Here is a 27,797-nt window from a genome sequence, read left to right on the forward strand (position 1 = left end):
AAAAAATCACGAGATCGATTAAAGGATTAGAAAACATAATTTATAGTGATAGACTCAAGGAGCTCAATCTAGTTACCTTAACAAAGAAATTTAAGAGGTGACTGGATTACAGGCTATAAGTACCTACATGGGAACAAATATTTGATTATGGGCTCTTCAGTCAAGCGGAGAAAGGTATAACATGATCCCATGGCAGGAAGTTGAAGCTACACAAATTCAGATAGGAAATTAGGCATAAATTTTTAACAGTGAGAGTAATTAACCACTGGAACAATTTACCAAGGGTCATGTTGGAGTCTCCATCACAGACCATTTTAAAATCAAAATTGGATGTTTTCTAAAAGTTGTACCCTGTGAATTATTTTGGGGATGTTCTATGGCTTGGGTTATACACTAGATCAGACTAAATGATCGCAATGGTTCCTTCTGGCCTTGCAATCAATGTACAGTACAATTTTGGGCCTAGTTCTACCATCCTTACATTACACCCAACTAAAATAAATTGGACTACGTGCATAGTAAGGTGCTACTAAGTGTCAGTGAGGGTGGCAGAATCAAGCCCTTAATATCTGAAAATAATTTCAAAGTCTGGCAAGAAGCAAATTTGGACAACTGTGTTTTCTTAAAGGACAGTCATTTTTGAGATTCAGGTAGTCTTCGAACAAATCAGCTTAAAAGAGAAAGTTTCCTAGTTTGCCAGAGAGGCTCTTTACTATTCTGACACAATGGGAAACAAACACCTACATAATTTTTTTTTTTTTTTTTTTGCAGTGCTATCAGAATTGTATAAATCAGCACGCAAATCTTTCTAAGGAAGTTTTAGCGAGACAAGGTTGGTAAGGTCTTTTATTAGACCAACTGTCTTTCGAGCTTACACAGAGCTCTTCTTTAGCACTGTGGAAGCTCAAAAGCCTCTCTCTCACCAACAGAAGTTGGTTCAATAAAAGGTATTATCTCACCTACCTTGTCTCTCTCATATTCTGGGGCCAACACGGCTACAACAAAAAGGAAGTTTTATTATCTAGGGTGTGATTTCCACTGATGCTGGGGGAAAAAAATGCCTTGGGATCCCCAAGTAGTGCTATCACTTTCAAACTCTCTATGATCTCTTGGATGACCAAAGTCCTAGTACTCTTCTCCTGGCTATGATGTGGGGAAATAAACTTCTTTAAGTACTACCTTGATATTGGCTACCAGGAAGTTCAGTTATAGCAAACAACTTTCATTTGCTCATTGGTAGCCAAACCTTTTCCGTCTGCAACGAGTTTGATTTTTCTGCCCTGGGGAAGCAAGAGACCTGAGGATGCTACTGCATTTTCTTTACAGTTAAATGTGTATCTTAATTGTCCCTAGAAAGATGGAGCTGACCCAGTGGCGAGGTATCAGGGCAATATGTTGCCACGAGGGAAAATTGTGTTCATAAGTAAACAGGATTTTATAGCCTGTGGATTGGATATTTGTTGTACTTTATCAAAGCTATTGAATTTGGTCTTTGTAAAGACTCAAAGTAATGTAATGACTCAAAGATGTGTGATGTGTTGGAGGCAGACAGCAGAGAAGGTTAGGTGATGATTACAAAGGAATCAACAACAAAGAGGTTAAGGAGTGGTATTGGGACTGCTGTTAAGATCTGATATATTAGTTATTACTAGGAAGACAAAGGTATCCTAGTGAAATACAATTGATCAAAACATGAAAGAAATTGGGGAAATTTGATTATTGTGAAACTGTAAATAAACTCCTATAAAAAAACTTTAAAACCTGTTTCTTTAAAAGTTATTTTTTCTCAAGATACCTATTTCTGTGGATTCTTAGGCCCCATTGATGAAGTCAGTAGCAAAATACCCATTAATTTCAGTGGGGCCTACTCATGGTTATGTGCATCCTACTGGAAACCATATAGGAATTTCCAGAGTACTTACATTTTGAGCCTTCAAGACAGCTATAGGTGTGCCGTGCAGACACTGCAGTCAATATATCTGTACTGCTCCACTGCACTTCGTGGTCAGTGCTTTATGGTTTGGTGGATGAGTTCACTCAGGAACAGTCACACTCGCCTTTATAATAACAACTCCTACTAACCCTTGATAATCCTTGATAACAGTTTCCAGCTTTGATTTCTCCTCCCCCCTCACTACTCCCTTCTCTCCCCCCCCTTGTCCTCTTATGGTACTTCTGTGGTCAATCTTCAAATGAACCTCAACATTTAGGATCTGTGGAGCACTTTTGTTGAGGCATCCTATAATAATTGACATCTCCAGTGGCATCGTGCCTTCCATTTGCCTCTGTTGGCAATTTAACTTTGACTATTGCATTGTTAAGGCTGTCATATTCCCTTCCACCCAAACTCATCAAGATTCAAGCCTGGTTACTTTGGAAAGGAACTAGATTTGAGTTAGTTCCATATGAGTACTATGTGCCTGTTAGGGTGAAGGTTTTGACACACTGGGAATTTTGAGTCCTGTTCCCTACTGGAGCCTTTGCTCAAAAGTGGCCTTGTTTATGACCAATACACTCTGATGCCTTCTTGGTTGTTTCTTTTTCAGTGTTTTGTCTTTATTGGTATAGAAGGGGGGAGAAGGACCATTCCTGGCTGGGATGCACAATCTGTTCTCAGATGCCATCCCCCATCAAGTCCTAGCAAGAGTGCCTTAAAGCTCTCCTGGTCTCTTCTGGAAATTCAAATAACAGAGAGTTGTGATTAGTCAAAAATGCTGTGAATTTGTGACGTGTCTGACAATTTTATGTGTAATTGTGAACTGTGAAGTTCACTGTGGAATTCACCCCTTGATTCAGAATTGCATTCCAGAATCTAATCTGAGGGCTAATCTATGTTAGAAAAATTGTGCTGGTTTAATTAAATCAGTTTTAAATCAGTTCAGTTAAACCGGTACAAACCCATTAATAATGTGGGCACTCTCAAACAGGCTTAGTTCTTGCTGAAATGATTTTAGTTGCAATTTCAGCAAAGGTTAAATTGGTTTGAGCATGTCTACATTATGGTTTGGCAAAGGATTGATTAGATTGATTTTAAATTTTATTTAGTTAAACTGGTACAATTTTTCTACGATAGATAAGGCCTGCATTTTTTTTTTTAAAGATAAAGCCTTTTCTACGTACAGAGTTGCACCAGTTTGTCTAAAAGTATGATTTAAAAATCTGTTTAGTTAAACCAATGCAAAAGCCTGTGTGAACACTCTTAAATTGATATAAACCTGGTTTATATTGGTTGATCTTAAATCAATTAGGAAGAGGTTTAAGTTAAGCCAAAATTAGCCGCTTGTAAACAAAATATACTGATAAAGGTTTTGAATTGGTTTCACTAAATCAGTTTTAAAATGTTAAATTGATGCAACATCTGTGTCTGTAAATGTCTCTATTCCTTATGGCTGTGAAGAAATCTTGAAAACCGTAACTGAGTAGCATTGTCTTTTAGTTTGCAAACAACCTGAAATTCTAGGTGGTTAAGTATCAACATTAATCATTTCACTGTTGATTATTTTAGCAGAAACATCTAGCTAATGTGCATATCATGTAACCCTAATCTTGGGGAAATTTTTTTTTCCCCATCTGGGTTTGTAACGCCTGGTCTGGAATAATTACACCATTCCTGTAACTATTTTTATCATTAAATTATTGATGCATACTCTCAATTATAACTCCATCTTAATGTCCCCTCAACCCAGACATAGGTACTGAACCCATAAATTCTTATTGCCACATCAAAATGCAGTGTTACCAACTCTTCTGATTTTTATCTCAAGTCTCACGATAGATGATGTCTTTCTTAAAACCCTATTTCCTGAAGGCAAGTGATTATATAAGAATCTCAGCTTTATTTTTTAAGTTTCTGTCTCTCACGGTTGCAGTGAAAAGCCTGAAAATGTGAACCAAGTTCACCTTAAAGGCCCAGAAAGCAAAAGGCAAATAACACCACGCAAAAATATTGTTTTTAAAATCTCATGATTTTTGAATTTTTCGTGTAGACAGTGCTGCTGGATACCCAAAACAGTGTTTTTTTGTTACTTTTGAGTTAATTTTTAATGGCAGAGGGGGGCCCAGACACCATAACGGTGATAGTGCAAGAGGTAGGAACCATTAAAGTTTTTGTCATTGGCTCCTTCGTCTTTTGCCCTCACTCCTAAAGCAGCTTATAGTATCCATTTTGGGCACACTTTGAAAGTACGTGGAGCAGAGGTACATCACTGAAGGTCTTAATGGGCAAAGGCCAGGGCAAAGGCATAGCCTTATAATTCCAGTACATATCTTGGGTGCTTTCCAGTTAGTCTAATTTTCGGATCCAAAGTATTGGATTCCTAAATTCATATATCTTTATTGTAAAGCATATTTGTCCTAAGCAATTCTGTTTAACAAAGGATTCCCGTCTTCTTTTTCTTACAGTGAGAGAGGGGATTAGCAACATTTAATTAACTAAATCTTGATTAGTGAGCCAGTGAATAGCTTTGGAAGTGGCTTGGTGTAAGTCAGCTGCCACCAGCAAATGATCAAAGGGGACACTGATTTACAATGTGATACATGGTTTGCAACCGGTATCCACAGTCACCTGGTGCATTATCTCTCATCCTCCAAAGGTGTAAGAATGATAGCAACTGCCATGTAATGTTCTGAACCAGTTCAATGTGGACCACTGTTTCCAGGGTAAGTTTGAAGCCGGGAAGCTCTTTTGTGGGGTTGGTAATCAGAAGTTTCTTTGGGACATTAGGATTATCCCAGAGTTCTTTCCAGTGTGCCCCAGAATTGAATGAGGGCACGTTAAGAACTTTATCCCTATTCCAAAGGGCATTGCAATATTTCAGGCAAGTCTTTGCAAGCTTCTGGAGGTCCTCATGAAATGGTAAATTCAAGATGGGCATGGTTTGATTGTACTCATGAATTGTGTGTTTGAGTTCTCCTGTGATTAGCACATGGAGAGTTTAGGGTTGCAAGACAGAAATTAGTTTCAATGCATTTATCAAAAACAGAATTGGAAAAGTTGGGTACCAGCCAGGAAGGGAATGTGTGAGTTAAAAACCAAAGGTTTAATGCCGCGATAGAACTTTTTTAACAATGAGTTAGTTAAGTGGTTTGAGGAAAACATTTTATATAAACCTGTATGCATTCTTAGTTAGTTTGTATTTTCTAACATTCACTGCTCTCTCGGTCCCAGTGATACATATTCAATAAACAAAAAACCCAGTTTGAAATGAAGTCTCTGATTTTAAAAGAGAAGTTGGTGATATTTTTGACTACTACATGGAACGTTGGAAACAATGCTAGCTGTCTAATGAAAATCACATTTATGATAGCATAGCTTTTGAAACTTTCTGTTTGAATCAGCTCTGTCCATGAACATCATTAAGAGGATCTGAAACTGCAGGTGGTAGAGTATAATTTCATACTGAATGCTCCTCTTTTTGAGAATAATGTATAAGTGGTAATATTCATGGTCTGTTGATTTTTCTCAGAATTAGAGTTCACATTTGTAAAGAGCAGAAATGATTACAGTAGTGCATGTGTGATTATGTATTACCCTGTAATGAGTAAGTATATGGTAAAGGGAACAGCAATCGTGAAAATATGTCACAAGAATTTTGAATACTCACAGCAAAAATCCCTCTATTGTGGAAGGGATAAAAATTGAGCTAAGAGGCAGTTCTTCAACTCTTTCATACCCTTGGAAGGCCCTCCCCATAAGCTCCTTTTTACAACTTTATCCCCATCTGAATTTGCGAAGAAAAATGAACCCTATATGCTAATGCTAAATAAATCAAGTCAAGTCTGGAATTTTCCATCTAACTTCAGCCCCTTGGAGCATATAATTTAGCAATTCTCTTATAATTTCCCTCTTTATTTGTGTGATTTTAAAAATTTAATTCCTTCACTTCTTAATTGTTGTTAACTCCTAACTCCTGTTCGAAGTATATTAACCTCTTTGTACATGTGCATAAATCATTAGTATTAAAGGCAGTTACAGACATACACCAAGTCATAAATGTCTCTTACAAAGTGAAGAGCTCAGTTTTTATAAGGTGTTTAAGAATTCAAACTGTTACTTGAATCCAATTGTGAAGCTTCTCTCTGCTGGACAAACTATTATTACTGTCTGTTTGTATTAAAACTCCTAGAAGCCCCAACTCAGAATGGCACCCATTGTGTCAAGCACTGTACATGCACAAGGTATGAGATGGCCTCTGGCCAGAAGAGCTTACATTTTAAGACCACATACAAGCAAAATGTTAAAAGGTACAAAACTTGGTGTTTGTTTATTAGCTCCCATAAACTATTCATCTCTCTCCTATCCTCTGTATAAGTGCCCCTGCCAAACTGCACCACCATTACTGACCCAAAGAGTACTTCCTTCAACCTGTCCAATTTAAAAAAAGTTCTCACTCCTAAACAAACTGAGGAGGGAATTGCGGACCTAAATATGTTCAGATCTCTCTTTCATTTTTTTAAATATTTAAAATATATTTAAGAAAAAATTATTTAAAATGGCTCCCAAGTATTTGAAGGTGTGCTCTCTCTCTCACCTCTTTCCTACAGCTCCTGCAACAGCAGCTGGGTTCTAATCCCATGCCAGGCGATGGAGGGCTCCTGCCCCTTTTGGTATTTCCAGAGCAGGGATAGGAATTTGGGCTGTGTTCCAGATCTCTGGGTGGGCAGGGAGGAGGAATGAAGAAGACCAATTTAGCTGTTTCTCTACCTCCACCCACTATAGCTCTTTCAGCAGCAGCAGTCTAGAAACAAAATGTCACTGATGTCATGTAGTAAACCTGCATTTGCCATTAGTAAATTATAATGCTATTAAATTTGCCATTTTATTAATTACAGGAAATCACAGAACACTGCCACTTTCAATGGCATTTTACTCAAAGTATACTTAGTTAGCAGCTGCATTGACCTAATTTTAAATTTTAGCCTGACCTTCCTTCCAAACAGATGGCATGTGTGTTGGTTGCAGTATTATGCTGCATATTTTGCATAGTATTCCATCCTCATTTACAGTTTCACATGTTATAGTGAACTACATGTGTACAGGCATCACAGAAAATAAATATATATATTACAGCAGCTCAGAGTTTGCAATAGTTGAAGGTTATGTTAGGTATGTATTTGAGGTCTTTCAGACTGAGGTGCCAGTTTTCAAAACATTTATTCCAGCAACTGTGAAGACTAAAGTGCTGGTGGAATTAAAAAATATCAGCACTGTGTGACTATAGGATTCAAAATCAACAAGATGTGTCAATTAGTTTCTTCCATCCAGAAAGGTAGTGCATTGCACAATAACTGTTTACACACCGTAGCCTTCTACAACAACCATATTTAATGTTTCTTATGACCAGTTCTAGCTGCATTTCCTGTTTTAAGCATAAGGTATAAAGAATAAAGGCTAAATCATGGGGTAGAATCTTTAAAAACAGAAGAAAATTAGTAAATGTGACCAATGTAATGTCAAAATACTGGCTCACACCAAATCACCACCACCCTTTTTAACTCACATACCCTCAGTTCAGCAATAGTATTGTGTTTAATGAACACAAAGAACTGAAAATCACATTGCAGCACATAACCTTAACTACAATGCTGCATTATAAATGTCATTAAATTAATCACAAAACTGCAATCTTTTTATCTTCACATACTATACACCAAACCAAGAAAAAAATATAGCTATTACATACTCCAACTGATTTCTTATCAAAACAACCTTCTGCTATATATTTATATAATAAAAAAATCAGATAAACTGTACAATCCACAGTACTAAATAAATCCATACACAATATTATTGAAATGTATACATCCACAGTGCTTCATATGAATATTTCAAATATTAATTACTATTTGCATTGTGGTAGCACTTAGGAGCCCAGACATACACCTGGGTCATATTGTGCTAGGTGCTGTACAAAATAACAAAAAGAGGGTCCCTGCCCCAGAACATATATAAAATAACCTACTTGGATTGTGTGACATAAGAAATTAACATGTTGAAGTTATGATTGATCTTTGCAGTGTGGCTTACAGTTCTTCAGTGTATGTACTGAAGACGGTAGTGTTTCTTAATTGAAAGTGAATCGGTTGCAGAGAATATTAGCATTTTGGCGTGGTTAAGTGTTGTGAAAGGACTGGGCTAAATGCCTGGAGGGGTGTGTTGGGATGGGTGTAAGTGTTGCCTTAACTTTTTATCTCCGTGGTTTTTAGTATTTGTGGTGTTAGGAAGATACACACTTGAGCATACTTAAATCTAAATTCAGGTTTTTGATTTTTTTGTTTGAAAATTTTAGGTTTTATTGTTTGAGTCTATTAACATAGCTGATAATGGCAGAGTTGAAGAAACAGTCTGAAGGGAGTGAAGATGCCAAACTGACTGAATAATCTTCTCTTCCATTTTAAATTTTGCTTGCTCGGCGGAAAAAGTTTTAACTGGATCCACTATTTTCACTATTAGCTATCCAACACTTTTTATATGTAGTGGTAGGAGCCTGACAGCCTGAAAAGCTTTGAATGCCAGGACAAGGAAACATGACACTATTTTAAGTTTTTTGCCATCAGGAATTTCAACCTTTCAAAAGAGTAGATTATAATCATATAAACAATTCCCCAGATTCCCTAGTTCTATTTCTTGGATAGCTCTGCTCTCAAGATCCTCATCTTAATATCCATCACCTGACTTTCCTCCCCCTTTTTGATGAAGAATGCTTTCTTTGTCTGCTCAGGTGACTTATCTTGCAGATATAAGTTGTACAATTAAGTCTCAATCAAAAGTAATTGATGAAAAAATAAACTGTTGCAGTATTCATAGAAAAATAAATTTTACAGATTAGATTAAAAATATACAGTAAACAGTACAGCATAAATAGGAATGAACATAACTAATTGTGTTCATAAATCAAAAACGCGCACATTAATAAACTAAAAAAATAGAAAAGGTGTCATTTTTAAATGTTTGTCAAGATGATCTGCAGTGGCTTAGGAACATGGATACCAAATTTAGGGCAAACTTTTAGGAAACAGGTCACAAACCCCAAATTGGTTGTGAGTGCTATACTTAGGTTTCACCAACTAATTATTAAGTGTAAACTCCTCAGGCACTGTAGCAACGTTAACATAGAGCCAGACAGTTCCACTGGATTTTCTGATCTGTTTTGCCACCCATGTAAGATTACCTTTGTAATAGATAGTTTGTTACCCCAAGAACATAGCATATTCCGGTTATTCCCAGTCCCAAAGGACCGTCACTTACCCCAGGTCATTTTCACCTTAGATCTCACACGAAGACAAGGTTTGTAGCCTATCCTGTAATAAACTAGCTAAAGATTTATTAAATAAGAAAATGAAGTGAGACTTATTTACAAGGTTAAAATAGGTAAACATATACACACACGAGTTATGATCTTAAGTTTCAAAAGGTAATAGAAGCTTATGCAATAAGCAAGTTCTATATGTCCATTAGGGCTTAGCTGGGGATCCCTTGCTTACGCGTAGAAATCTTTCCCTACAGAGTCCGAGCAGCATAGGGATGTAGTTTCTACTTGTTAGTGCTTTTGTTCCTTCCCCGCTTCTACTTTGAGTTGCAGACTTAGCTGATGGGAGGAATTCACTATCATGTCTCCTCTTCATGGATTGGTGGGGTGGCAAACACAAGTCTTCTGATCTCTGATGTTCCACAATAATTCATCTGATGTTGAGGGGCCTTCTTTGTCGGGCAGGACAGAACATCTGTTGGAGACTAGTTAATGCTTTCCTCCTGTCTGATGATTTACACAGTTCCAGCGACTTACAATGCAAATGCTCAAATATTACTTTAAAATATGGGATACAGATGTTAGAAGTGAGATTAATGCATATAGCAACTCACAGGTGTTCAATAAAGCACATTTTTATAACTTTAATACCTATTTTACCAACAGTAACATACAGATGAACCAAACTGATTCCAGCTATGTGTTTGTCAGTATCCAAGTGAGGCATAGGGACCTTGGCATAAACTGGCACATGCTTTGCCATTATCACAGTTTATATCTTAAGTTAATTTTCAGAGGAAGTCTAATCAACATAGATGTAAACATATCAAACCTTCTACAGTACACCTCCAAACATCATTGCCACTGGTAGAACTGAACTGGTATTAACCATAGTGGGAAACCTTTTAAAAATGTTCCTAGTATAGAATATTCCTGAAGTCTCCTGGCAGTTGAGAGAGAGTGACTGTAAGGCAGAATGACCCAATAAATCTGTTGACCATTAAATAAAAGAGTAATTATAACTCTAGATTCAGGGCTTGCTTAGGTATTCCCAGAATTCTTAAATGTTTAGTCCTTTTGTTTTCCATGCCCCTGCTCTATCCTAAAGTAACTCCTAAAGTAAAATTGTTTGTATTACCTTGATTTGTCATCTTTGTAGGCATCATGATAGTCTTTGATTACATGATCACATACTATTTTTTCCACAGGATTCTTGCCTCATTTAGTGCATAGAATGGATGGTGCTCACTGAGAGAGTAGTTATTCATTTCTTTCTTTTTATCCTCCGCATTGAATGCCTGGCACCAGGCTTTACTTTCCTCACACCATCTAAATCCTGTCCTGAAAATAGACTTTTTTCTTTCCAAAATGGACTTTTCTGTGGTGCTTGTCAATGTAATATTTGAGTGTATTAAAAACATTAATGATTTCATCTTCACAACACCCCTGTGAGGTAAGATAGCATTACTATAAAATCATGGAATCATAGAAATGAAATGCTGCAAGGAACCTCAGAGGTCATCTAATCCATCACACCAGCTCAGGCAGGGCCAAGTATACTAAGACCATCCCTGACAGGTGTTTTTTTAATCTTTTCTTAAAAACCTCCAATGACAGGGATTCTACAACCTCCCTTGGTAACTAGCCTTATAGTTAGAAAGTTTTTCCTTAGTTCTGCTATGTCAGAAAAAAAAAGCAGGGTTCAAGAGGTGCACCTCTTGTCCTGGTGTTTTTCCTGCCTCAGAAACACAGGTGTCTTGCTTGGGGAAGGTCATTATGCTTCTTAGTGCTCTATATGCAATACCTTTACCCCCAAAGCTAGAAAGAACATTCTGTGCTATTTCAAGAAGTATTAGCAGCTAAACCTTCCGGCTCTGAAACTCAGGGATCCACGCTGCAGGGACACCAACCTCTGCTCCAACACCCAATGGAGTTAAAACACCCAGCAAAGTCCTGACTCAGGTTTTGGCCTCCTCAACTGGAAATATTGGATCTGCATGAGTGCAAATGCTTGGCCTCACAATTGTCAGCCTCTGTTGAAAGAGCCAATTATTGAGAGCATATCTCTAATGATCCAGTACTTCCAGTTCTGTTCACTGAAATGCAAAAGTGTTTCCACAAAGCTCCACTCTTAAAAGTCAGAGCTGCAGCAAAAGGTGATATTGAGGGCCAAGGCTATATTATGGATCTGTCCGTGTTCAAAATCTCATTGCAAGTCTGTTAAGGCACCTGAAGCTTCCTAAGAGTTGTCAGTGTCATGGTTACCGTGGTGACTCAGGTTCATTGTTTTGAGTCCCTGGAACACTCACTCACTTGGATCTGCCTACTGATCAGAAGGTCCCTCATGCAGCACCAGAAAGGTTATCCTTGGTGATTAAAGATCAAGGCAAGTATAAATTATGAACCAAGCAAAATAGACAAAATTTGGTTACCATTTGTTCAGTATTGTGACAAAATACATTCATCTGCCAAAAAACCCAGCATACCTGTCCAATTTTTTTGAATATGAACATTTGGTAGACATGCCTGGTTTGTTAAGTATGTGTATTCAGATTTCACTCATTTTAATAAAATCATTAGAAATGATATGTCACGGATAGTATAAAGAATCTCAATCTGCACTATAACACCTTGTTAAATAAAGAGATCTAATGTTTACATTATTGTATAATGTTTTTCTAAACAAAAGTTCATTGTTGTAATCATTATTGTTTTGTCTCTGATATTTACATAGCAAAGATTTTTAAACCTGTTAAAACTACTTAAACAAATAAATAGCTTAAAGACAAGAAGTTTAAGGCAGTGGTGCCTGTTCCTCCTCTGGGAAAAAAAGAAAATTAAAAAAAGCTTTACAAGGCTAAATTTATTTCCTTAGCTATGCAGCCTCCCCAGAGATATATGAAGCTCCTTTCTAGGGCCCCTCCTGGTTCACTGGGGAGATGTGGCTCACCTCTTTCAGCTTTTTAACCAAACCACAGTTGCCACCTTTGGAAACTTCCTCGCATCCACATTTTGGATCTGGAGTTAATCTACAACTGATCTGATTCCTTTCAAACTCTGTGGTGATGGGTGCAGTATAAAACCTCCATAGAACAGAATACAGTACAATTTCTTTATCCTTTTCCTCCCAGGGAATGGATCAGGAAACCTAGAGAGCATTATGGGGACTCCTAGTTCCAACCTTTCAGACTGCAATATCTCTCTCCCTCACCCAGGCATTATGACAGGGATTCCCAAAGGATACTGAGAGAATTGGGCAGGTGCCACCATGGGCAATATGGCCATATGAGTCTTCCCCTAGGTATTACCCTGATTCTAAAAGGGCTGAAGAAAGTCAACCACTAAAGCAACTGCCTAGGGTGTCTTCTCCCAGAAGTGTTCAAGGGAAATGTCACTCACTGGAACATTCTGATTCTGATCTGTCACTCCCACTGGTACTGAGGGAATCATCATCAGTACATGTCACAGACATGCTGTCTGAAGAACAGCTAGATGGACCTGTCAAACCTCTGGATGCATATATGGATCCAGATGTTCAAACCTCTGTGGATGACAATTTGGGACAATCATTTTCCTCTTTGTACTGATGTACTTCAATTTTATGAACTTCTAGATAACATAGATACTACTTTACTTTTCCCCCCACCCCACCTGAGGTGTTTGATATTCTTAGTTTGCCCTCTAGCAGTAAGATTACCGTACTGGTTTTGGGCAGTTTATTACAACCTGCAAAATATATCTGTTTATATCCATCATCTGAGTCGGCAATATCTAAGAAAGTGGTCAATTTATACTAGTTGATTTCTGAGGGCTTCTCATTCTTCAAAACTCTCCCAGTTCCAGGTTCACTAGTAGTGGCAGCTATCAGTCAATGGACTAAAGGGGGTCAGGTCCATTCTACCCCTTCTGACAGAGAGTATGAAATTGGATTCTGTGGGCATATAGATGTTCTTCTCTGCTACATGGACAAACACTTGTCAGGGATGGTCTAGAGAATGCTTGGTCCTGCCATAAGTGCAGGGGACTGGACTAGATGACCTTGTGTGGTCCCTTCCAGTTCTACAATTCCATGATTCTATGATTGGGATTTAAAGTGATGAACTGTCAGGCAGTAATGTCCAGATATCAATACTGCTTATGGGAGAAGATGGCAATCTTTGCCCAGTCACTTCTGGAAGACCAGAAAAACTGGCCATGACCTTTATTACTGAAGGTATATCAGTTGCTAAGCACACTTTGAGCGCATCTGTCAGTGCTTCTGGTGTATCATCTAGAACTGTTCCATCCATGATTACTGAGACGCCACTTGTGGTTATATTCATCTGGCCTTCCTTCAGAAATAAGATGCTGGAAAGAAGACCCCCCATCTCCACTCCATTTGAGGGTGAAGGGCTATTTTAGCTCTAGAACAGATGAGATTCAACAGGTCTTCTGCAAGGTCTCTGAGGATTTCATAATGCAATAGGAAAAGATTTGGTGTACTGATGTTTTACTACCAGGGACAACTGTATATAGCCTCTATTTTCTATTAATTTCAAAGGAATACATTCTCACAACAGTCTCTTTTTCAGCATCAGCACTGATGTAAACCCTGTGAACCATGGATTAGTGGGAGATCCACTGCATCACCTTCCTCAGATGTAGACTCTTGGCCTCCAGGTTTGACAGGACAGCTGAGAACCCCAGACTAGTGTTAGTCCTATTCGCAGCCTCTCCTTTATTTGGAAACTGTCTCTCTCATTTCTTAGGGTATGTCTATGCTGACGGCAGCAAAGTTGCCACCGCCAGATCGAGCTTTCTGGATTGATTGAGCGGCCAGTGTAGACCCGCTCAATCGATCAGGAAGTCGACTGAGTAAAACCACCCCCTCAAGTAGCGTAACGCTGCGTTGACGGGAACACAGTTCCCGTCAGCACAGTGCAGTGAAGACACTGCGCAGAAGGGAAGCACAGCAGTCAACGTGAATTACGCAAGGTACTCTGCATAGCTTGCGTAACTCCCATCAACTGCTGCTGAATCGCCAGGTAGTGTAGACCAGGGATAAGATACATAGAATACTGTCACAGTAGGCTGTTGGATCTTGGAGGTCATCCTACAGGGTACTCCATTTAGTTCAACACTCTCTCTGCTCAACCTTCCTTCCCTGTCTCTCTTCAAGGATCCTTCTCATGAGAACTTGCTAAGATCACAAGTTCACTCACTAATAGTTGGAAACCACAGAAGAAGTTATCAAAGAATTTTAGGAAAAGGATTTTATTCCAGACAGAAGCCTCCAGCCCATCTTCGGCCTTTGGAAGCTCAACTCTTTCATCAGAAAGTTCAAATTCTATGTTTACCTTAGCTTTGATCATCTCCTCTTTATCTACATGTCACAGTGTCCACTCACCACTGGTGGCAGCTCCTCCTGGTTGCTCTGGGGATTAGCTCTGGCCAGGTGCTGTGTCCTTCTTTAGCAGTGTCTTTGCCATCATCCTCTCACCTTGTGGACCCCTCTTGCTCCAGGAACGCAGACTCTGGTCAGGTCACTACATGGTTCCCCCTTCGAGCTGTGTGTGAGTATAACAAAGTTTTTCCTGGAATAAATTGCTCCAGGCAGTCCACTATCCTCTGCCTGGTATGTGTCATGTCCCTACTGGCTGGTAGGAGAGCCCGGGGCTACCCTTCACTCTGGGTTCCAGCTCAAGAGTCCTCTAATCAGCAGCCAAGGTCTACACTGCTGTTTTTCCCCTGATCCTCCTCCTTTTTTCCTGGCTTTCCCCCTTTCTGGGTTTGTTAGCCTCCCCACTCCATCCTCCCATAGAATAACTGTGGACTACCCTCTATAGTTCTAACACACCTCCCTTCTCCCTGGGAGTGACTGCAGACTACCTCCCTGCAGCCTCCTTCTGTTGCCAGCTTCCTGGCTTATATAGGCCCCACCTGTTCCTCCTCAGATGGGCCTGCTTCCAATCCCCTGCTCCCTGACTCCTCCAGGTGCAGCCTGTGGAATTAATTTGGCCTATCTCATCACTTTAATCCTTTCAGAGCTTGTGTTGGATGAACACCCCATCATATTACCCAAGATTGGTTTGAGGCTTTCAATTTAAAGGCACTTATTTTCACATCTCAAGCAGACTTTCCCATCCAAAATATCAATGGTTTGTTGTGAGAAGAGATCCTAACCAATACAAGATCCTTCCATTTGGACTGTTCATGGCACATTGAAAACTCACAAAGTGCCTTTCAGAGGTAGCAGCACATTTGAGACATTGTTGTATCCATTTCTACCTTATTTGGACAATTGGCTCATCAGGGTATCTTGCAAACTTGTATCCTTTTTCAAATGCTGGCATTCAAGGTAAACTGGTAAAAAAACACACATGGCTCCAACCCAGATCACATCTTTTTACAGGGTACTTTTGGGTTCTCAAAAAGTCAGAGCCTTTCTTCCAGAAGAAAGGTATTTAAAAATGCTTACAGCAATAGAAATACCACAGGAGAATTTGTGTCGAACAATGATGTTATATTCAACATCAGTATTATGATGATGAATATAATAATATATATATTATATGTATAATATTAATATAATTAATTATATATAAATAAATAATATGAAGTTATATTCAACTCCCCAGCTCTGTTGACCACAGTGATCTGATGCCTCCAGGCTCAGCTGGGGTGAGGATAGAGGGGCTCATTGCAAGAACTTGACAGTTCACAATTGCTGGACCTTCTGATGGGGGGTGGAAAAATAAATAAAAAAAACCCTTCATATCAGTGTTTCAGACTTGATAGCGATCCAATAGGCTCTCAAGTCCTTTCTCCCTCGTCAACAAGCTAGAATGCTTCAAGTAGTGCTGACAACAGTAATGTTTTATGTAAACAAGCGGGATGGCGTGCATTCCAGCCAGCTGTGCAAAGTAGTAGTACACCAGATTAATCCAGTAGTTCTTCCCTTGCAGGCCAGGACAATACACTAGTAAAACAGCTAAGCAAGTCCATAATGATGAGCATGAATGGTCACTCAGGAATTGGGTAACAAGCATCATCTTCTCCCTACGGGGGTATAAAGAGAGAGTCCTGTTTGCATGCAACTAGACTGGGGATATATCTACACAGACCGCCGTTAGATCAATTTATCCAGATCGATTGAGCAGAAGTAAAGATCTGCTCAATCGATCCGGAATTCGATTTAATAAAACCACTTCCCCAAAAAGTGTAGCACTGCGTTAACAGGTACGCATTTCCCATCAGCACAGCGTAGTGGAAACAGCGCGCTAAACGGAAGTTACAAAGAAGAGTAGCTTGCGTAACTCCCGTTGACTTCCGCCGAATTTCGCCGGCAGTGTAGACCAGGCCTGGGATTTTGCTCCAGGATAGGGCAGACAACCAGTCCACCTAGGAAGCATTTCTTTTAGCCTGCGGATAGGTCTTCTCTGTGCCTTCCCTCCAATTCTGCTAATTCAAAGTGTTCTGAGAAAAATCAAACATCACAAAACCAAGGTTATTCTGACTGCCTTGGGCAAAACAACATTAGTTCTGAGATCTACTACAACTGTCACAAAGGGTTTATCTGCAGCTCCCTGCCATTCCAGACCTGTTGACCTAACAGAGAGGACAGGTTTGTCATCCAGACTGAGTCTGTCTTCACTTGACAGCACAGCTCCTAAGACTTTGACAGATCTAGAACTTTCCTATTTGGAGAAAACAGAAGATTCCATTAAACTCCAGGAAGCAGTTAACCTGCCTGTGTTATGGTTAAAAGTGGCAATGATTCTCTTTGCCATCAACCACCAGTAACATAAATACAGCTTCATCTCTTAAACAGTCTGTATTAGAGTACGTTATTTGAAATCTTTGGGTCTTCTCATGTTACCTGTAAAAGTACATGTTGCAGCCATGTCAGTTCATCAGAGTTTAGTCACGCAAATGATTGTACTTAGCCATGATATAGTAAAAAGATTCTTGAAGGGTTAGTGAACCCTCTGGTTAGAGAATGCACACCCACATGGGATCTTAATCTAGTTCTTTCTTAACTCATGAAATCCTCCCTTACAACCCATGGGGGAATATTCCCTGTTTCATCTCTCAGTTAAGACAGACTTTGTTACAACTATTATATCTTGTAGAGAAGTTGTGAGCTTTAGGCGCTCATGGCTTACCTCTCTTTTACAGTCTTTCACAAAGGTAAAATAGTTATTCATCCACAACCTATATTTCTCCCCAGGGTGTAACAGAATTCAATCTCAAGCTGTCCATAAACTTTGCCAGTATTTTTTCCCTAGGCCTCACTCTCACTCGGGGGAAGTTAAGCTTGCATATCTTTGATGCTAATAGGCTATTTAACCTTCTATTTGAATAAATCCATGGAATACAGAAAATCACTTGATTTTGTTTCTTGCTTATAGGCAAAAGAGTAAAGATCAGGTGATCATATCTCAACACCTTTGTGAGTGGATTAGGCTCTGTTTTGAAGCGTGTGATTTAAAAATAAAACTGTTCCTCTTCCAGAAGTCCTTAAAATGTAGTTGACTAGAACGAAGTCTGATTCCATGGCCTGCTTTAGACATATTCCCATATTAGAAATCTGTAGTGCAGCCATTTGAAGTTCAATTCATACTTTTACAGAACATTATTCCTTAGATCTGTCACCTAGATTAGATAACCAATTTGAGAAAGCAATATTACAGTATTTAACTAGGTCTCCTTGTGCTGCTCCCCATAGATAAAGACTTCTGCTTGCCAGACTGCCAAAAGTGGTAATGTGAAAGAGACCATTCAAAGTAGAAATGAAGATTACACATGTGTATCTGGAGTTGTTCTTGATTGACTCTGCACATTCACACTTCTTACTCTCCATCCCTTTTTTCTGAGAGTCCTTGTCATAACTTTGGACTGGAGAAGGCAGTAGAAGGAGCTGAGGCAGTTGGTTTAATGCAGCCCCTTTTTGTAGCCTTGCCTCTGAACTTTTGGGTCTGCAAGGGGAGTAGCAGATAGTGTGAGTGTGTTCCAACTGGCATTGCTACTAAAAGGTTTCACCAGTACATGCTTCATGATTGGCACATCCCGAGAGTGTGAATGTGCAGAGTCCATCTCAAAGAATTATGGTATATAGGTGAGTAACTTTCATTTCCATAGCACTTATATGTTCAAAGTATAGCCCCCGCCTCCCCTCCAGAGCTCAGTTGGAACTGTGAACGCTAAGCACTTCTGCAAATCTGAGCCCAGGTGTTTCAAGCTGAGCACCCAGAAAATGAGGAACACGTAATTAGTGGCCACCTATGGCAGAGGCAGAGATAGAATGCAGTTCTTCTGGGTAATACTCGATTTTGTTAACTATAGACCATTGTTTCTCTTTCTACAGTTCCCTGCCTCATTCATCATAAACCTTTTTAACTTCTGCAGTGAATGAAACTGGGGTCCTACAAACAATAGCTGCCTTTACTACACAACCCTAATTTATCCCTGAGTGCCATCTATCCTGTGCACTGAGTAAGGCAGGAGTCGTATGGAAAACATATGATGTGATCATAGTATTGTAGAAATGTAGGACTGGAAGGGACCTAGAGAAGTAATCAAGTCCAGCCCTCTGTGCTGTGACAGGACCAAGTAAATCTAGACCATCACTAACAGGTGTTTGTCCAACCTGTTTTTAAAAACCTCCAGTGATGGATATTCCACAACCTCCACTGGAGCCTATTCAAGAGCTTAACTATTTTTACCATTAGAAATACCATTTCCTAATATCTAACCTAAATCTCTTTTACAGCAGATTATGTCCATTACTTCTTGCCCTACCATCAGTGGATATGGAGAAAATTGTTCATCGTCCTCTTTATAACAGACTTTTCAGTTTTTGAAGATTGGTATCAAGTCTCTTTTCTCAACACTAACCATGCCCAATCTTTTTAACCTGTGCTCATAAGATCAGTTTTCTAAACCTTTTATCATTTTTGTTGCTCTTCTCTGGACTCTGTCCAGTTTGTCCACATCTTTCCTAAAGTGTGGTGCCTGGAATTGAGCAAAGTACTCCAGCTGAGACCTCACCAGTGAAGAGCAGAGCGGGATAATTACCTTCCATGTCTTTTATATGACACACCTTTTCGTGCACCCCAGAATATTAGCTTTTTTTGCAGCTGCATCACAGTGTTGACTCATATTCAATTTGTTATCCTCTATAACCCCAAGGCCCTGATTATCTAGCATCAGATAAAGTGGAGCAGGCACTGTGTGCACATGCCTGATCCACGCCTACCAAAACAGTTGCTGTATGCCCAATTCACCAACGGAGAAAGGAAATGGGGAGGCCAGAAGAAATGCTTTAAGGACACCCTCAAGACAAACATCAAGAGATGTGGAATTGACATCACACACTGGGAGACAGTAGCCAAAGATAGGAATAACTGATGAAGACTTGTCAGAGAAGGAACGACCTTTTTTTGAGGAGAATAGCTTTGCCTTGGTCGCTGAAAAACGCTAGAAAAGAAAGGCCAGACAACTGTCATACAGCAATCATGACCCAATCCTGCCTTCCAGTATCACCTGCAACATCTGCCAACAAGTCTATGGTTCAAGGATTGGACTCCTCAGTCACCGACGGACCCATATAAAATAAAACCCATGAAAGAGAACATCCTTGACCAATAAGGGATTGCCAACAACATAACCTCCAAATCCTTTTCAGCAGTTCTACCATCGAGACGGTTATTCCCCAATTTGTAGTTGTGTATTTGATTTTTCCTTCCTAAGTGAAGTACTTTGATCTTGTTTTTATTGAATTTCATCTTGTTGAATTCATACTATTTCTCCAATTTGTCAAGCTTGTTTTAAGTTCTAATCCTGTCCTCCAAAATGCTTGCAACTCCTCCTAAATTGATGTCATCTACAGATTTTATAAGCATACTCAGCACTCCATTATCCATATCATTAATGAAAATATTAACTAGTACTGGGCCCAGAACTGACTGCTCAAGAGCCCACTAGATACACTCTCCCAATTTTACAGTGAACCATTGACAACTACTCTTTGAGTACAGTCTTTCAAGAAATTGTGCACCTACCTTATAGTAATTTCATCTAGACTACATTTCCTTAGTTTTCTTATGAAAATGTAGGACTGTGTCAAAAGCCATAGTAAAATCAAGATATATCTACTGCTTCTGTCCAATCCACTAGGCCAGTAATCCAAGGGAATTTGGTTGGTTTTGCAGGAATTGATTTTGACTAATCCATGCTGGCTATTCCATGTAACCCTGCTATCTTCCAGGTGCCTGCCAATTGATTGTTTGATAATTTGTTCCATTATCTTTCCAGGTATCTAAGTTAGGTTGATTGAGCTATAAATTCCCTATGTTCTCTTTGTTCCCCTTTTAAAAGATAGGTACTATGTTTGCCCTTCTCTATTCTTCCGGAACCTCACCTGTACTCCAGGAATTCTCAAAGATAATTGCTAACAGTTCTGAGATTGCTTCATTTAGTTCCTTAAGTACCATAGAATGAGTTTCACCTGGCTCTGAATACATCTAACTTGCCTAAATATTCTTTAACTTGATCTTCCCCTAATTTCGTTTGCATTCTTTCCCCTTGTTGTTAATATTAATTGTGTTAAGTATCTGGTCACCATTAACCTTTTTAGTTAAGACTGAAGCAAAATAGGTATTAAGTACCCCAACTTTCTTGATGTCATCAGTTATTAGCTCTCCTTCCCTACTAAGTAGAGGACTTTAACTTTCCTTCATCTCTCTTGGTCCTAATGTATTTAAAGGATCTTTTCTTATTGCCTTTTATGTTCCTTGTTAGGTATAACTCATTTTGTGCCTTAGCCTTTCTGATATTTTTCCTACATGCTTGTGCTAATCTTTTGTACTTCTCCTTAGCAATTTGTCCATGTTTCCACTTTTTGTAGGATTCTTTTTGATTTTTAGGTCACTGAAGAGCTCCTGATGGGTGATGAGGTCCTGGCTCCCCACAATTTTCTTCAGATTTTGTAGAATAATTCTCCTTAGTTTTTGGAGTAAATTTAGAAATTTTCAGGCAAGACCATGTCTTCATATGTGTTGGACTTAAAACTATGGATCATACAATAACTTGGTTATAATCTTAACTACTGTATATAGATAAGAGAACCTATATAAAGTAAATTGATTTCCACACAGGGTTTTTGAAAACAACAAAAATACGACTTACTTTAATGATTTGTAAATCAGATTGGAAAAAGGTGTACATTTTTTCTGGTGAGAGTAATTAATCTTTGGAGAATCCAACATGACTCTTGGTAAATTGTCTCATCACTGAGAATTTTTAAATCAAGATTAGATATTTTTCTAAAAGCTATGTTCTAGGAATTGTTTTGGGGAAGTTCTCTGGCCTGTGTTATACCAGACATCAGACTAGATGCTCACAATGGTCCCTTCTGGCCTTAGAATCTAGAATCATGATTTTCATTTTTGGTGCATATTCCAGCACATTACTTTCTTCAGGCCCACACATTTTAAAGAAAGATAATTACATGCAACAAAGAGGCAAGAGGAGCTCTAGTGGCTGGGCTGCATGTTTCTTTTTTGTTGGTATTGTGATTGTGATGGCTATTTAGTCACCTGGGGATACCATTTTACTTACAAACTGACTGACAACCAGCGTGTAATAGATGAGACTATAGCTTTCTGGTTGGCCACTACCACAATGCCATCAGCAGACAGTGCAGATACGGGTTTGTCTGGCCACATGAGAAAACTTGAAGCAACGAGACAGCTGAAGAAGGTAATATTTAATCTCAATTTTGATATTTTAGGTTAAGGTTAAAAATCTTTCTGTGTTTTGGTTTTTATGTTTTTCTTCATGGTTTTTACTCTATTACATAGGACCTGATTTCAGGGTATAATTGGTACCTATTAGTGCTTTACAAATGGAATAGTTAGTGTTTATCAGAAATGGCAATATGAATTTTTTTCCATTTTAGTTACTTTAAAGTATTTAAGTACTTGATTTTTCTTTAAAATTCCTGAAGATGACCAATTAAAACTCCATTCCTGACCCTGCCTACATGATTTGCCCTCTTAAGCTCAGTGGAACCACTTCATATGTGCGTGCTTGCAGGATTGGTGTCTAAAAAATTAAGGGTTATGTGATATGTTTACAGTCTGTGGGAGTGAGGGGGAAGGGAGTGATGCATTGTTGTTCTGCCTTTAGGAAGGGAGATTGTCACTCTGAGACTCTTGGTCTCCTCACTATTCTGTAGAGGGAGTACGCTGTGGACAGGTCTACACCCGGTGCAGCATACATGCCTCAATGTGCCAGTGAAGCTATGCCACTGGCTAGCCTAGAGGGGTTGGGGCCAGGTCCATGCCTTTTCCTGCTAATCTGCACATAGCAGAGCACTTGAAACATCGGCACAAGAAAGTAAAAGTCTGACTTACATCTCTTCATTCCCTTGCATTGGGACAGAGGATGGGCCACTTGTATATCCAGTTTTGTTGCCCATTTACTTCTGTTGGATTTGTGGTGGCATCTCTTGTGACAAACTATTTGCATATATGCCATACTTTAATTTTAACTTCAGATGGTATGTAAGTACTTGTCCCATTGTGAAAATTATTAAAAAGTTTGGTTTTTCTATTAGACTTTCTGTATCAAAATTTCTGAATTGCTTTATGGTGTTTTTTTTCTTTTTTTTCTTTCTGTTAGTGAAAAGTAACTAGCTCTCTTTAGATGCGCCTCTGTAAGATTTTTTGCTTGGATATTCAGCCAATAGCAGTGCTTGAAATCTCTTGTGGTATTCAAAGAGGGGTAATTTGGCAAAAAATGACTGTGAATGCTGTCACTTTCCATCACTTCCCAAGTGGAAGATAATAACCTAGGAAAAATACTTAGTGTTACTTTTAGGGACATTAATATCATTAGATCACTCTTTTATTTTAATGTAACGTATATTATACTTTTCCCTCAAGTATTTCCGAATTGCTTAGTGCGCTAAAAGAAAAGCTTGTATTTGCAAAATCAGAAATTTTTGTTCTTGTTTTAAAAGCTACCAAAATATATTGTCTTAATGGTAAAGGTGACAGGAATCCTATGACCTGTGATATTTCAAAATAAATTGCCACTAAATATTAACTGCTGTTGATGTGTTATTTTGGAATCTTCTACACTAATTTAAATAAACCCCCTCATCTTTGAAGGTTTGGTCTAGATCAGTGGTTTTCAACCTGTGGTCTGCAGACCCCTGGGGTCTGCAAGCTATGTCTAAGGGGTTCACAAAAGATAGTTGTTATCATAAAACAGTTATTTTCAACCTGTGGTCCATTGGCCCTTGGGAGTCCGCAGACTACATCTAAAATTTCCAAAGGGGTCTGCACCTGCATTTGAAATGTTTTAGGGCCCCGCAAATGAAAAAAGGTTGAAAACCACTGGGCTAGATACTATGGTGATGTGTGCCTTAGAAATGCTTTGGAACTATAGGCTAAGATAGTAATAATCAGAGGAGAGACAGAACTATTATTACGTTTCTAATCACAGCTATGTATGCACTGATAGTGGGCATTCCTTTCTACCTTGGTGTTCTTATCTGTGCACATAAAGTAATGTATCTTTTTAAAAAACAAACAAGCGAACTAAAACAAACCTCACTGCCATGGTATTTTCTTACTCTGACTACACTGAGACTTTGATCCTGAAATTCCTCATTCAGAGCCTGATCCCACAGCCATTGAATCAAGCCCTCTGTGCACAGCAGGGAATACAAGGTGGAGGCTATACCTTGGCACAAATAATGTTAAACAATAGATCTAGCATGGTGATCAAAAGTAAATCCGAAGCCCCTGCATGTCCTTGACTTAGCTTTTGAGTGCAAGGTAAAACAGGTGGGGTGCAGGGAGAGAATGGATGTGTTTTAGGACACTGGTTTTCAAACTGCAGAGCATGTCCTCTGGGGGGCTGCAATGAGAATATTGGGAGGCATAAGGTGGGATGTGAGGCTGCAGCTGGCTGGGTGTCTGGGCCAGAGCAGGGTAGTAGCAGGGAGACTGCCCAGGGAACCTGCAGCAGTTGAGGGGGAGTGCAGCTGCACCCTGCACTGGCAGCAGCCTGCTGCTCTTCCCCTCCTCCCACCCTGACTATTAGAGACTCCCTGCGTGCTGTCCCTGCTACTACCCTGCCCTGGCGCAGATACCTGGCCGGCTGCAGGCCCCTATATTTTAAACTGTCCGGAGCCTGCAGGGGCATGTGGGGGGAGAGAGGGCAGGCAAGGTGCCTTGTTCCACTCTGCACTGCCTTAGGCTTCTCTGGGGATGGCGTCAGCAAGGTCTTGCTGCTATCCTAGAAATGAACCACAATTTCTTGGTGAGTCACTTTCTGCTCCAGATAGGCAGGAGTTGGGGGAGGGAGGATCTGTTATGTGATTGCCATGGAGAGAGGGGGACACAGCAAAAAAGTTTGGGAACATCTGTTTTAGGAGAAATGAGCTTAAGCACCATTCTCAATATGCCAATGAGGCACTTAGCTACACACCACTCACTCTGATCTCCCTTTTGCTGCAAGACGGGTATAATTTGGCATCTACACAGAAGCTATAGCTGTGCAGGGTTAGGTATCCCTGTGCTATTTGTCCTATTTACCACATTTTACTTTTGTTTATGCACATTATCCATTGGGTAGGGTACTGCACTGGGACTCAGGAGACAAGAGTTAGTAATTCTACCACTGACCTCGTGTGACCTTGGGCAAGTCACTTCACTTCTCTAGGTCTCTGTTTCCCTTCACACCCTTTGTCTGCCTTGTCTGTTTAGACTGTCAGCTTTTTGGAGCAGGGGATGGACTTTTATTTTGCGTTTGGTTCTCATTGTGCTTGGCACTTTACAATCTTAGTTGGAGCTTTTTAGTGCTAGAGTAATAAAAATAATGGCAATGTTAACAATGCATTGTCTGAGCTCAGACTCTGAATGTTTTAAGTAAGTAGCAGTTCCAAAACATTTTTCGTACACACACACACTACAATATTTTTTTCTTAAATGACATGGTTCAATCACTAGTGTTGTTAGACCATGGGAATGGGAGCCTGAAACACTTGATTTCTCATCCCAGCTCTGTCATTAATTTACTGCGGTTTTGGGCAGATCATATAATCTCTCAATTTTATTTTCCCCAGCTATAAAATGGGTAAAAATGGCTGTGAATTATTACTTTGTTTAAATTCACAATGTACCTCAGTTTCTTCAGTGATGGAGACAGGGAATACAAGTCTGTTGTACTGTTCAGTAAGTCAAGGAGAGCTGACTGTTTCTGTACTACATGAGTGAGAGAGTTCAGTGGGTTAGGATAGCTGATTAAAGGATGTTGTGAGGTGTCTCAAATCAGGGAGTGTTTATCCTGGCAGAACTTTTGATGCTTCGGCTTGAGAAACTGCTGTTTGTTGGGATAGGCCTTGATGTCTCAGATTTTTGTGTGAATTTATGGATGGACTGAATGGAGTGGAATGGACCTCCAGCATTGTGGCTTACTCCTCGCTCCCCACTTAATCTTTTTGTTTTTCGAGAAATGTGAGGAGAGCAGAACGCTGTCAGTCTTTCCATAAAAATCTCTACTACACAATCCAGTTGGTGCTTGCTCATCTCATTTGTATCATGTTGAGCATTGTTACTGTCTACCATTGTTTAACTATTTAGAAATTCCTTTTGTTTTCATTTTTAGCTGTACATCTTTGACACGTGGACCCAGCTGTGATCGATTTAAGTTGCATATCCCATATGCTGGAGAAACACTCAAATGTAAGTTAAAGCCATTTATATTACCCATTCTCTACTGCTCTCACCACTTTTTATGTCAGTTACAATGATCTAGGCTAACAACTTAATTTTTCCCAGTATTTCCAACTTTGCCATTTTATCATGAGTCTTGTGATATTTGGTGTCTTAAGCTCCAACTTCTGGAGTCATGTAACTATGTGAAAATCTTGCCTTACATTTAATAAAAAATAAGTTTCTGGCTTTCATGGATGCAGAGAAATGGTTGAAAATGTACAAAGAAACCAACATTTATTATTTTTTTTAAATGTTGTGATTAAGACTGTCAATTTTTGGAGGCTAGACTAGGGTGATCAGATAGCAAGTGTGAAAAATTGGGACAGGGATAGGGGACCTATGAAAGGAAAAACCCCAGCTATCAGGACTATCCCTATAAAATCAGGACATCTGGTCACCTTAGGCCAGACTCATGGGTTTGGAATGCTTTGTGTTGGCAACACTGGTATTTGTTATGTTGTATAGAAACCCGAATACCTGGCATTGGTTGTTGTTATGCTGAGTGAAGCAATGGAATTTGGTTTTGGTTTTACTGATTAATAGTTGGAGAGATTATTTAGCTTTGTGGATCAAATCTTCCTTTCTAAAAGCCATTTCTATCTATAAGTATTGGTTTGTTTGACCCTTCCGCTATTGAATGGGTATTTGGTTGTAAAAATTAGATATGAAAATATTTCCTTTCATGTGTTTAGGAGACCGGAAAGAATTTTCTCATTTTCTCCATTGCCATTCTGCTGCAGGTGAAGAATGTTAGAAGTTGTGAGGAGGGATAATCCTTCAAAGCAATAATAATGTGACTGATCTATCTTGGCTATAAAATGCATATAAAAACTTGCTTTATTTTTTCCTGGCTGTGATTTTGCTTCAATAAATGTATCTGAACTTGTGAAGATCACTCTTTCATGGAATTTCAGGTAGTGTTCATTCAGATGTAATGATAAAAAAAAAAAATGTCCATGTTTCTGGGTCTGAAATCAATTATTGTAACCCATGACAGGGTGACTTGCCCTTTAAGTGTGATTGGTCCAGTCCAACCTGTCACACACTTTGCTTATTTTCTCCACCTGGGTGAGCTAAGTCACATGATAGCTCATGTGGCTAAATCAGCTGTTCTGGGATGGAGGTAAAACAGAAGCCTGTGGAGAGCCAGAGGGGGAGAAGGGAGATTCCAGTATGAAGCCGTGGGGAACTGCTGCTTGGTAGAGATTCAAAGGAACCAAGGAGGCCGGGATCCAGCTTGAAACTAGGGGACAGAAAACTCTTTTGTGTTTGTTTTGGTCTTGGATATACAGCAAAAGGCACTTTTTCTTTAATAACTTAGCTAGATGGCCAGGACACAGCAGCGAGTTACCACAGCAACCAAAACAGGCTGAAAGGTTGGGAGGTTCAACCTGAGTGAGGAGAAACAGAGGCAATGGCTAGCCCAAAGCTGGACCTGGTAGGAGGTGCAGCTACATAATCTAAGGCATTGTCTACATGGGAAATTAATACGCAGCAAGCTAGGGTGTGAATTTACAGTGCACTAGTTACTCTGCACTAACTCCCTATGTGAACACTCTTGTACTAAGATAAACTGTCTGGGGGCACTTTTGGTGCACAGCAAGAGTGTTCACATGGGGGGATAGAGTGAAGCAGCTAGTGTGCTGTCAGTTCACATTCTAACTTGCTGCACGCTAATTTCTCCATGTATTCAAATCTGAACGCTGTATCATTTCAATGTGGTCTACTGACTTTGTTTATTGTACCTTTTCTTTTATGTTTATGTGTAAAGTTTTCA

At 39.4% G+C, this 27,797-nt stretch overlaps 1 protein-coding gene across 2 annotated transcripts in view; it reads left to right on the forward strand.

Moving 5' to 3' along the window:
* Positions 1 to 27,797, forward strand: part of BABAM2 (BRISC and BRCA1 A complex member 2) — a 309,803-nt gene that overhangs the window by 10,385 nt on the left and 271,621 nt on the right. For both annotated transcript variants that reach the window (XM_067564795.1, XM_067564796.1), the window contains exon 3: positions 25,911 to 25,987. In XM_067564795.1, the coding sequence (XP_067420896.1) occupies positions 25,911 to 25,987 (77 nt within the window). The remainder of the gene's footprint in view (positions 1 to 25,910; positions 25,988 to 27,797) is intronic.

The sequence above is a fragment of the Emydura macquarii genome, unplaced genomic scaffold, assembly GCF_026122565.2.
Source record: "Emydura macquarii macquarii isolate MOO-44397 ecotype Brisbane River unplaced genomic scaffold, CSIRO-AGI_Emac_v2 contig_2676, whole genome shotgun sequence".
Taxonomy (NCBI): domain Eukaryota; kingdom Metazoa; phylum Chordata; order Testudines; family Chelidae; genus Emydura; species Emydura macquarii.